Source organism: Ostrinia furnacalis, unplaced genomic scaffold (genome assembly GCF_004193835.3).
Source record: "Ostrinia furnacalis isolate ACB-3 unplaced genomic scaffold, ASM419383v2 OfSCF2378, whole genome shotgun sequence".
NCBI lineage: Eukaryota > Metazoa > Arthropoda > Insecta > Lepidoptera > Crambidae > Ostrinia > Ostrinia furnacalis.
Window position 1 is genome coordinate 607,649 of NW_021132617.1, and position 11,570 is coordinate 619,218.

At 35.4% G+C, this 11,570-nt stretch overlaps 3 protein-coding genes across 4 annotated transcripts; 2 read left to right on the plus strand and 1 right to left on the minus strand.

Moving 5' to 3' along the window:
• The first annotated feature begins 185 nt into the window (after nucleotides 1-185).
• Nucleotides 186-2,174, plus strand: LOC114355292 (uncharacterized protein C6orf106 homolog). The gene is made up of 5 exons (XM_028308069.1): nucleotides 186-647; nucleotides 778-891; nucleotides 977-1,203; nucleotides 1,357-1,466; nucleotides 1,807-2,174. Exons 1-5 carry the CDS (start codon nucleotides 478-480, stop codon nucleotides 1,831-1,833), a joined length of 648 nt encoding a protein of 215 aa, XP_028163870.1. The 5' UTR covers nucleotides 186-477; the 3' UTR covers nucleotides 1,834-2,174.
• Nucleotides 2,016-4,435, minus strand: Tyms (thymidylate synthase). Its single transcript, XM_028308068.1, has 5 exons — nucleotides 4,263-4,435; nucleotides 3,897-4,154; nucleotides 3,688-3,808; nucleotides 3,383-3,608; nucleotides 2,016-3,293 (listed from the first exon to the last, which is right to left on the minus strand). The coding sequence occupies exons 1-5, from the start codon at nucleotides 4,348-4,350 to the stop codon at nucleotides 3,084-3,086; spliced, it is 903 nt and encodes a 300-aa protein (XP_028163869.1). The 5' UTR covers nucleotides 4,351-4,435; the 3' UTR covers nucleotides 2,016-3,083.
• A 660-nt stretch (nucleotides 4,436-5,095) lies between these two features.
• Nucleotides 5,096-10,418, plus strand: LOC114355286 (uncharacterized). 2 transcript variants are annotated; one of them, XM_028308053.1, is made up of 11 exons: nucleotides 5,096-5,175; nucleotides 5,262-5,413; nucleotides 5,548-5,668; nucleotides 5,907-6,095; nucleotides 6,274-6,422; nucleotides 6,505-6,680; nucleotides 6,769-6,905; nucleotides 6,997-7,183; nucleotides 7,492-7,596; nucleotides 8,967-9,084; nucleotides 9,755-10,418. In XM_028308053.1, the coding sequence occupies exons 2-11, from the start codon at nucleotides 5,274-5,276 to the stop codon at nucleotides 10,068-10,070; spliced, it is 1,638 nt and encodes a 545-aa protein (XP_028163854.1). In that variant the 5' UTR covers nucleotides 5,096-5,175; nucleotides 5,262-5,273; the 3' UTR covers nucleotides 10,071-10,418. The 2 variants fall into 2 exon arrangements, with proteins under 2 accessions (XP_028163854.1, XP_028163853.1); XM_028308052.1 differs by having other exon boundaries at nucleotides 5,096-5,171.
• Nucleotides 10,419-11,570: the final 1,152 nt, after the last annotated feature.

Consider the following 11,570-nt stretch of genomic DNA (forward strand, 5'->3'; position numbering starts at 1 on the left):
GTGAAACTGCTAAAAAATGTATAAGAAAAATGTCACTTTTGAAGTACTAACGTGTCTTCGCCGAAAGCATGCTAAAGTTTTCGGCGGTTGCTATGGCGATCGCCATTTTGCTAACAATTACTAACAAATTATTTATATTTTCGGCCAAACGCCCCCATGCCTTGCTGACTGACTGACAGATGACACATGCAATGACATGCGTGACAGAAAAGTTGCTCTATTTTGCTAATGTCTGACGAACCCATTATTATTATTTCCATGTATTTAACGATATATTACGAGGATTACTCATCTTTAGAACAAGGTTATAAACTAATTGTTTAAAAGTTCAACATCTTTATTAACTTAATACACTGTGATCAAAGTCAGCTGACGAACGTAAACAAAGGGCATGTCAGTAATCTATGAAGTGGTGAAGAAGATACAAAGTGCTTTGTGATATTAAATTAAATATAATATATTTTACTAACATTAATTATGGATATCGATGGCTCGTCAATCCCCGGCGAGATCGACCAAAATTTACTCTTGCAATTTAGTTGTATGAATACAACTGATAGAGATGAATTAATAAGCCAAATGCAAAGGCTTCTAGGTCCCAGTCTCAGTTATAATACGGCTAGTTTTTTCTTGGATATGAGCAATTGGTAAGTATACATTTAGTATGTCACAAAAAGATAATAAAACCTTAAACGTAGGTAGTTCTAATTAGAAATGAATCTGTTCAAGTTAGATTTTGATGTGTTATTTGTTGTAACTTACAATCTATATTTTCAGGAACTTGCAAGCTGCAATAGGTTGTTATTTAGATTACACTTTACCTCCGAAACTTCCATCAATGTCTTTGAAAGCTGCTCAAAATCATGATGCTGCAGTTGGTCCTGGATCATGGTAATAAAGACTATTACTTTTTAGAAACCGTCTACTTTTTATTACATAGTTGTATAGATATTAAAACTAATAAAATGATTATTAGTTTTGAACAGAATTGGAGCATTGCCAACACTGGGACTGAGGCATGGCCAGGTAGCTGCAGACTAATACAGGCAGGCGGGGAGCCCCTGGCTGCTACGCCTCAGTTTGTGCCTCCACTCCCTCCAGGACATTCAACAACTGTGACCATGAAACTAGTAGCTCCAAGTTCACCTGGAACCCATAGAGGTTATTTTCATTTAGTCACTGATAAAGGTGACCAAATAGGAGGTTAGTTGGTAATCACAATATTCCAATAAGTTTAACTTTACAACAATACCAATCATAAAATAGGCCAGATAACAACTTTGTTCTGAGCCAGTAAATTTGCTCTGTGATGACAGGATATGGTAATAACATTATTTTTATTATTACACATTACAGATACATTGTGGGTGGAAATTACTGTTGAGTCAGAAATGACTATGGCCTTAGTTGAACAACTGGCTGCTCTACCCGTCCCTAGCAGTAGACAAGAAGATTCAGCTACTCAGGTAAATCTTACTTATTGGTATGTTACAAGGTACATTGATAAGTTGTAGGTGTTGCTGTAGTATAATTTTTTATTGCGCAATACCAATCACATCCAAAATTTAATTTCCCATTTATTCACTTTGTATTGTAGTATGTAGTAGAAAACTATTTCATTATCCTATTAAAATATTTAATCCTTTTGGACCCAAAGATAAGTGAATAAGGCGGGGGAACTGTATTCGCATTGCCTATAAATGTGATGTAGTATCATTTCTTGAATGACTTATTTATTTCATAATCTTGGAAAGTACCTACATCTAATATACTAAACTATTTTAAATATATTATCAATTGTTTCAGATGCCACCAGATGATCAAATGTGTTGACATTTTGGTAAAATATGATTTATTCAGGGGAGAAAACACCACAGTGCACCACAAAAAAATTATTGTTTTCCCTACCTTTTCTTTACTTACTTAAAATTATTACACCTCCCTATATTTTCGAAATCATGTAATAATAATAACATTGTATTTTTAAGCAATAATTTCACAAATGTCTTAAAGGATTTTTATATTTATAACAACAATTTTATTTTTTAATACATTTATAGCATAAATGGGATGATAATGCAAATACATCATTAAAAAATCTTTATCTTACCAGCCTTTCCTCATTGTCACACAGGTTCATTTCTTCTTTTACATGAAAGTTGTGACTCACAACTTGTGAGCCCAAATATATGTTATCTCTTTGAACTTAATTCAATTTTCTTGCTTAATTTTCGTTATTTATTGTCAAATGAAATTATTTTTTAAGGTTTTAAGCATGTGAATATTATCAAATTACATTGAAAAGCCTATTTTCATAACGAAAATTGTGCTATTTTGGAAGACAAATCTTTGGGTATTATGTATATGTATAACCAACTCTTAATTTAGATTTGGTTATCACTTATCAGGGTGCTCACAAATCAGTAATAAAATAATATTCAATAAGGTTGTAATTTATTATTCTTAAATGCTCACAACATCACAAAGCAATACTGTAGAATACCCAAATATGGTTTAATGTCTAAAGTAAACCAGTCTTTTACAGTTAACAGTACACAAAAGTTAAATAGATTTTAGGTATATTAAATTTAGGTACACTATGTTATTTATTTCGTTTGGGACATTAAGTGTAGTCTCTACTTAAAATCTGCTAAATACTTAAGCATACAATACATTTTGAAGCAAGACTAAATTGTACTAAAGAATTAATGTACAAAAACTCATTAATATACATAGCTCTAAAAGTTGATTGTAGCTGTAAGATGAAAATATGAATTTGTTGGGTATTGTTGAAGTTTTACAAAAGATATGTGATGATGAAAATGGATTTTTATCATTGTAACATTAATTAATTAATTGTACTTTATTTTTAATATTGAATTGCCATTTGGGGTTATTTCATATAAGCATGTAAAGTTAAAATAAAATGGTTGCAAAGAAAGTTTTTTTAGAGTTTTTCTTTTTCTAATAGGTTTTTCCCTGATGACCCATTATGATTATGTTGACCATCCTTTATGAATGTTGATGGAATATTAATACTTATCAAATGAAATCCTTAACCATTTCCATGTCAAATCCTTAACTTATACTGCCATTTCCATGTCAATTTTTGGATGGGGATTATATCCCTCTACAATAAAATCTTCAAATTTAAAGTTGTCAATAGATTCCACCTTGCGGGCAAACTTTAAAGTGGGAAAGGGCCTTGGTTCCCTGGTCAACTGTGTGGTGAGAGGTGTGATATGGTTCAAATAAACATGTGTGTCACCCATGGTGTGTACAAACTCTCCAGCCTGAAAGAATTTAACAAAAATTTAATTTGTAATGTAATGTAAATGTAAAAATATAAAAAAATGATTCTTATTTTTTTAAAGTATCTTACCTGTAAGTTTGTAATGTGAGCAATCATATGTGTGAGTAGTGCATAGCTTGCAATGTTGAATGGTACTCCAAGGCCCATGTCAGCACTTCTTTGGTAGAGTAGACAGGACAGTTTGCCACTTGCCACATGAAACTGAGCCAGGCAATGGCACGGAGGCAATGCCATCTTTCTCAAGTCAGATGGGTTCCATGCACACATCAACATTCGTCTGTCTGCAGGGTTCTTTCTACAAATAAAGTCAATAACATTATCAGATCGTAAAGGTAAATTTTAGTGGAAAAATAAAAAATAACAAATGACATTACTTTAGTGTCTCTATAATGTTTTTAAGTTGATCTATCCCTTGTCCAGAGTAATCAGTTTCGGCATCTATATACTGAGCCCCACTGTGTCTCCATTGGAATCCATAAACTGGTCCTAAATCACCTAGAAATAGAAATGAGTAGAGCATTACAACAATATCCAACTACAGGTAAGTTAGTGAATAATATACAGTAAAGTAGATGATTCTTACCTTCTTCTCTGCTGGTAAAGCCTAGATTGTCAAGGAAATCTCGGGATCCGTTAGCATCCCATATGTGTACACCTTTTTCAGCAAGAGCTTTTGCATCAGTAGAACCAGAAATCATCCACAACAGCTCGTGAATGACTGCTTTTAAAAATACTCTTTTAGTTGTTAAAAGTGGCAAAATGTTGTTGGTCAGTGAATATCTTTGCATCGTTCCGAAAATGGATAGAGTGCCTACTCCAGTTCTATCCACTCGTTTGTCTCCTGGAAATAATAGGACAATAAATTATTATTAAATGAAAATATTCTTAACGATACGATAAGCAACAGTACGAAATGGTTTATTACGTTTTATTAATCTAAGTTTATTACCTGTTTCGATAATTTTACGAACAATATCAAGATACTGGTATTCTTCATGCTGTTTAGGAGTATTTTCATTAAGGGTTACAATTCCCATTTTATTGAAATAATTCAGATTATTCACCAAAAAATAAAACCGAAAATATTTTTTCCCAATCGACGATGGCGGGAAATATTGACATTTCACTAATGTCATTGTCACATGTCACAGTGTGATTTTTTTCACGAAAAAGCAAGGGCATTACGCCATACAGCCAAATCTTTAGTTTTATTTTTTTTTAAATTTTATAATGTCCCTAAACTTATTTAAATGATGTACCTATTGAAGGTGAAGGATGATAGATGGTACCACTTCCCGAACTCCTTGAATTTAATAAAGATGTGGCGCTTTACTGAGGAGAATTTGAAAACTTATGGGTTGCACTGTTTTGTTTCATTTACCTACACTCATATTGCACGGTACGTTCACATAAATACATATAATGTTTAATAATCCACCATTATTTCACATATTCGGCCAAACAACGGAATTAAAAAGCATGAGATTTCTGACGTATAACTGACTATAGATGACCCACGCTGAACTGTCCCGCCAAACTCAATGACAGGGGGGCGCTACCATCGTTCAACTATATGGTTTCCAACATGGCAAAAATCTGAACCAGCGATCCGGTATTGACGGTGGCGCCCCACTGTCAATGTCATCGACAGGACAGTCCAGTATTTTGGAACTTTCCCGCCAACGTAAAAGGCAGCCCGCCAAGAAGAAAAGTAATGTTGCTAATGGTTACCAAAATGGCCGGAATAAACAAACAAAATGTCAAAATTGTCTACAAATAATGCAAGCCAATGTTTTCTTACTTTACATTAATTATTGTTTATAATTTATTATTCACTTGAAAAGTTACAAACAGTGAAGTAGGTAAGTTAATGGTAAAACACTTACGCTATAAGTACTTAATTAGCAACCCAAATAATAAAGTTCAGTTTATGAATGTTTTATTACAGCTGCAATTTAAAATGCCTGCTTTTGAAGCACCATGTGTGGAGCTTGGCAGTGCTCCTCAAACTCCTAGCATTGCAGCCTCGCCATCACCCTCTGAAATATCTAGCGCTAGTTCGCCTGAGCCCCAAATTATACGCGCCACTCCTTTATTCAGGTTTGTACGTAGAGGTACGTGCGAGGTACTTGCACGCACGTATTAGTATACTTTTTTTTTAAACAAATATTCTTACGAAAAGGCCAAATGACCATTTTACTTATATTCATACAATTTGAAATGATTTTCAACAGAGCATTGGCGATGCCTCCTCCGGAGCCTGAACAACCACCAGGCCAAGACGAACTTGAGCGACGTCTTCCTGGCTATCGACGAATAGTGATTCCTAGGGAACTGACGTTGATCGAATTACTCGTGAGTTTCTCTTTTACCTATGTGGTTGGTGAAAGTTTTGCGGTTTAGTAATCTCATCTACCTTTAATTAGTTTCCTGAAAAAAAAATTCTAGCCTAGAAAAGCGAAAGCGTTAACTCAGCGTTAGTATAACTTCACGAAAACTTTTTAATTTACTACTTTTTTCATGTTTTGGAATAATTATAGCCACGGTAGAATAGATAGCTACATAATTTAATGATAATTTTAAATGTATTCAGAAACAGTGTAGTGGTGTGGCCACTGACGAGGACGTGCTACGCATTAGAGAAGCAAAATTGCGGGTAGTGGCTGAACGAGTCGGCTTGAGGAGATTACACGTGCTCGCTCCTAGACTTCGCTCGCTGACTCTGGATGGCAGCGCTCTTACATCTTTACGTGATCTTGGGATTGGCTTAGTGCATTTAAAAGTAACGTTTACGTCTATTAATTTTTTTGAGTTTATGATCTGGCTAATCTACCTTTATCATCGTTAAAAATCATCACGCCAATAAAATAATTCGCCACATACTGTGTATGGCTTGAATAAACTGCCAAGAGTTATTGATTGCAGTTTAGGATTAATCAAGCGTATTAAAAATGTTGTAGATTTTGAGCGTAAATCGATGTGGCCTGACCAGCTTGGATGGAGTGTGGGGGTTAGGTGCTTTGCGCGAGTTTCATGCGTCTGGAAACCGTCTTCAAGACCTACAACCATTGGCGGCATTGCAGAAGTTACATACACTCAATTTATCTGAGTATGTATTAGTCTTTAAAACGGTTCTACCCGAAAAAGATTTGGTATAAAATGAATTCAACGACTTGCAATTGGGGTTCCAGCAATCCTGTCCCAGACACCAGTCGAATCTGGACTCTTGGCGTTTGCGGTTCATTGCGTCGGTTAACTTTGAAAGGCTCTCCGGCAGCAGATTTGCCTCAATACAGGTCACGGATTGCGGCCTCCCTACCCATGCTTGTCTATTTGGATGATCATCCATTGCACCTAGATATTGAATGTAAGTGTTTGAAAATCGTCTTTTTATTTATAAGATAATATCAACTTGATAAGTCTATTAAATTAAGCGTAATGTATTTCCTAAACAGACGATACAGAAGGTATTTTTGGGCCGATGTCTAGCTCAGATTCTGAAGCAAGTGATGTAGAGATGGCAGAACTAAAACCATCCCTAGAAGTCCCTACTTCTGAACCGGAGCCAGGCCCATCATCACAATTTCCTGAGGTGATTTGTGTTATGTGCTTCTTCATCAGTGCTTTTTATTCATGATTATATCCGTGGTCTTTTACTAAATATTATGACGAATACTTCACAGGAAAAGACCGGCGAAGGTATTGAGGACGAAGTGTTGCCCACCATTCGCCGACATCGACGACCGGCGACTACTGAGAGTGCGGGCTTACGACCAGTGCGCCCTGCCCTACCACCGAGGCCACGTACTGCTCACGAGCGACCCAATATAGACGCTCCGACCAGACTGCAGATACTAAACTCTTTGATGGGTAGGTAAACAATAGGTACTAAGCTGTTAGAGGATTACCTGTCATTTAAAAATAACGCATTTTAATTTCGATTTACTTAGTTCCATCCCTGTTATGTGGATCTATCTCAAAATTATTAAATGAATGTCCGTTTACTTTAGCTTCTGCTAGACTTTTGGGAACCTGGTGTTGAGGATGTAATGCAAATTATCTGGCTATTTGATAACGCTTATAATATGTTATGTGCCTTTTTGCTATTGAAAAATAAAGTACATATCAACTTAAGCTACAAAAAAACCGAACACTGACACTTGAGTTTTAATTGGAAGACGAGGAGTGGCGCTGTAGTGGCAGCAAGCTGACTTCTCACGAGCCCGTGTGCGGTAATCTGACCCGAGCTTTGCGACGTCCCGTAACTGCCCGGAAGAATTGCGGTAAGTTAATTATTAATAAGCAGATGCAATGTATTTTGTTTAACTCCTTTATTATGGCCCGGTGAAAGGGTAGTTACGTCACGAACGAACGTATTATTGGTTTTGGAAAACCAAACGTGTTTTACTAAAAGGAACTATAAGGAACGAGTTGATTAAAAACGTTAACTTTCGTTTTCCTTGTTTTAACTTTAAGATGGTCCGATAGCGTAGTGAGAATAGCATAAATTCAGAAGCGACAAGTTCTAGGTTTGATTCCATATAAAGTCAAATCATGCCAACATATTGGCTGCCAAAACATATTGATTGGCACACTGTCATTCTTCTTATGTTCTCTGAATTGTATTTATCTTATTATAAGGTACCTACTTACTTATAATTTAGTTGCTTGTTAAACGGGTGTACTAAGTATGTCGTATGCGACGTCTTATAACCCACTTAAATCAATCAAAAAGATTGTTTAAACATCAGTTACATCATCATAATGGTGAGATAGGTACCTACTTACAAACGTTGGAATTTATAAGATTTCTTCGCAAACGTAATGTGTCAACTTGTAAACGTATTGTCTGGTGACACGCATGCGGCCTATTGCGAAACAAGATTTCTCTCAAAAGGTTGTAAGGCATTTCTCATTATAATGCGTTAATCGTTTAAAGATAGGTGCATTCATTTTTTATTGATACACTTTCACTCTGTCTTTTTACCGTTTTTTAACATAAGAACTTATTTTAAACAACTGTCCTCCTCTCCATAGGTTGTCTGGAAGAGACCGCTTATTTATAGCGATAAGACCGCCTATATTGTACAGTCCATGTGTATCTGTTGCTTTCTTGTTTTGTGGGTGGTGTACAATAAATCCCATCTGGTGGTGTGCATAACTTTTGGGAGCCAGCAACTGTAAGAGTAGAGGGGGAGTGGAAGTCGACCATACGGGTTCCCACTCCTCCTCGACACACGATGCACGGTTTATGGTGGATAGGTTTAGTGGGTAGGGTCCGCTAAATAGGACGAGGCCCCACACACCTCCCAGCAGCCCCTCGCGACTGGGTGACGGTGCGCAAAATGCATTTCGACCACCTAAAAAAAAGTCGTAGTCGGGCAGTTGATCAGTATGGGCATGTATGGGAGTGCGCACACTACGCCGATTCGATTTGGCCGATTCTTCATACAATTTAAAATCGGGCACAACTATCGGCCAACTAAAAATCAACGGTGTGCGCCTACTCTAAGCGACGAAATAATAGATAACTCTCTGCTCTACAAATGAGTATTAAAACGATTTCCAGCTTGCTGGGAATTAATTCTTCGAAAAAATCTAATTTGATTGGCCTATGACTATAAAATGAGATCATTTATTTAATTGGTTTTAGTTGACGAAGAGAAGGAGATGGTCGAACAGGCGATGGAAGAGGCTACTCGTGCCCTAGCAGCAGAAATACCAAGGGCACCTCGTCTCGAAGACTGGGCGAAGTTCAGGGAGGAAACCGGGTAAGGCTCTCACTTGTAGGACAAAAAAAATATTTTAATTATGGAGTCTTTGTTATGGGATCAAAAATATATGTATTTGATAGCGAATTAGCAATAAATTTATTCTGTAGATAATAACTCAAACAAAACCTTTTTTCTTAATGTGTAGGTATTCCTTTTGTGACAGAATTATTTAACCTTAGCTGCTCACTTCGTAGGTAGAGCTTCTTTCTTATTCAACCGGTTTTGTTACTTTTTTTTGTTTAGTTCGTCAGGGTTATTTGATCATAATTGGTTGTCTTTAACTAAGAACATAATCTTTGTCAAATATTTCTCTGTTGATACAAACACAAGTCGTGGTGGTAGGTAAATATGGCCTAGTCGCGTACTTATGTTTGTATAGAAAGTTATTGACTACGCAACAGACGGTTAGCTTTATAAGCGTTTTGTTTGATAAATTGAAACATAGCCTTCCATTAATTTTATGCATGATGTTTTCGTAACTTCGAATACACAGAATGGATCAAAAAGTTAAACCTCCTAATAAATTAAAGAAATGTTAAGTGGGAATATTAAAAACAGTATCGTAGTAGTAGTATCGGGAATAGCTACTCTCTCGTAGTCATACGTTACAGTAAGAAATTTTTGAAACTGGCTCAGCCTTTCACTTTAACAATCGAAAAAATTTCAGAATCGACATCGACATAGATTTTAACGAACGGCCAAGAGATGCGGATCCCACGAAAGTAATGGAGCGTCTGGAGAGAATAGAAAAAGAAACCATGGAACGGTTCAATCAAGAGAACAACGGGGGAAATGGTGAAAACAGCGCTCTTCCAAACGCTACGTTCGGGAATTTTACCATGACCGTCATGAACGATATTGATACGTGGAGAGGCATGCGTGACGTGTCTCGGCACCCAGAACCCGTTACTAATGTAGATGCTTTATTCAATGATATCAATTTAATAAGGCCCAGAAGCAGATTTATGGGCAATGAAGAATAAAGAAAGATACCGCATTACTAATTGAAAACGTACCTACGTTTGCACACGTTGTTAATAATAAGGTTATTACTGGAATATTATTGCAGAAATTATAGATATAATTTCCTGTGATCGGCATCTTTTGAATCGAACTTTAGAACAATATAAGTCGTGATTCAAACCTATTAAAAAGGTAATGTGTATGTATTTCTATTATTGTGTAGTTGGAAGGAATATTTACACTTTTTATTAGAAAAACATTTTATTTTAATACTTATAGGCAGTGATGACATTGAAATGTAACTTAAGTAGCACTACTTAGTTCAGAATACACGATCAGGCAGCTCTAAGCTTTTGAAAATAATACTTAAGAGCGTTTACGCGAAGCGCGGCGTTTCAAGGGGCATCATTGGAAATGATTCGCGCGCGGCGTTTTTTTATAGTTTTCAAATGTTTATAGCAAAACAATAACAATGAATTAAATATCGTTTCAAAGTAAATATTTTAAAGAAGATGTTGTTTTATTATATTAAGCTATTTTTATGTTTTAATAAAGGAAAAATATTGGTGAAAAAATCACTTAGATTTTTGGGTTTTTCACGTTCTTTTAATTTGTGATTTCTTATTGTAAAATGCTTAAATCTAAAAATTTTCTCAGATAACTATTTGCCCAAGGATCTATGCTATAGGATATAAATGTTTTTTAAATCGTTTTCACAGTATTTTTATAAAAATTTCAGCTTGTAAATTGACGCTAAAGTGGAAATTTACAAAACCTGTGTGGACTTATCTTGATAGAATTCTTAAATACTAAACTAATCGCAATATTTTCTCAATTAACTATTTAGACGACGAAATTGCCTAACTATTTATGTCTATAACATATTTGTAGTATTACTGGTTAATGATTGTAACGAGTTGAAAAAGTACTGTTTTTGCGCCAAACGGCGTAAACGCTCTTAATAGCACTTAATTGGTGTAGGTACGGGCAGTTGTCTGTAATAAATAGGTAATTATTTATAATATTCTTAATTTTATAGAGCACTAGAGTAGTGATTCTATTAAACAGCTCTACCACGAGCTAAAAATTTAGGCACTAGCATTAATCGAACTATAAAATGTGTTTAGTGGGAGTGATCATGAGATTTTAAAACAAATACAGGGTGTTCAGTAGGAATAACCTGCAAATAATGGTTTAATCAAAAGATCACACCTACTTGTTAACGCTTCTACAAACATGAGAAGTTTCTATTTCTACACAAGCACCGAAAAATGTTTAGTGAAATGAAAAAGTAAGTACCTAGTGGTAGGAACGTTAGCAATAGGATTCCTTTTGTTTTTAATAAAATTGTTACGTTCATTTACATAATTAACATAACTAGGTACCTATATTTTTAGAGACCATGAAAATTTGTAGAAATTGTTTCTAGGATATTTTTTGTGGCCACATAATAGAATCGTTGCATTGTGATGTGAATAAAGTTTATTATTTGTTATTACGTAAAGCAATGGTTTTATTTA

Bases quoted from the DNA above. Each gene is read 5' to 3' on its own strand.
- LOC114355286 (XM_028308053.1), top strand. From the start codon at position 5,274: ATGCCTGCTTTTGAAGCACCATGTGTGGAGCTTGGCAGTGCTCCTCAA. The intron at 5,669-5,906 runs GTGAGTTTCTCT...AAATGTATTCAG, and splicing joins TGACGTTGATCGAATTACTC to AAACAGTGTAGTGGTGTGGC. The intron at 6,423-6,504 runs GTATGTATTAGT...TTGGGGTTCCAG, and splicing joins CATACACTCAATTTATCTGA to CAATCCTGTCCCAGACACCA.
- Tyms (XM_028308068.1), bottom strand. From the start codon at position 4,350: ATGGGAATTGTAACCCTTAATGAAAATACTCCTAAACAGCATGAAGAA. The intron at 3,809-3,896 runs GTAAGAATCATC...TTCTATTTCTAG, and splicing joins CTTTACCAGCAGAGAAGAAG to GTGATTTAGGACCAGTTTAT. The intron at 3,609-3,687 runs GTAATGTCATTT...CTTTATTTGTAG, and splicing joins AACATTATAGAGACACTAAA to AAAGAACCCTGCAGACAGAC.
- LOC114355292 (XM_028308069.1), top strand. From the start codon at position 478: ATGGATATCGATGGCTCGTCAATCCCCGGCGAGATCGACCAAAATTTA. The intron at 1,204-1,356 runs GTTAGTTGGTAA...TACACATTACAG, and splicing joins TAAAGGTGACCAAATAGGAG to ATACATTGTGGGTGGAAATT. The intron at 1,467-1,806 runs GTAAATCTTACT...CAATTGTTTCAG, and splicing joins AAGAAGATTCAGCTACTCAG to ATGCCACCAGATGATCAAAT.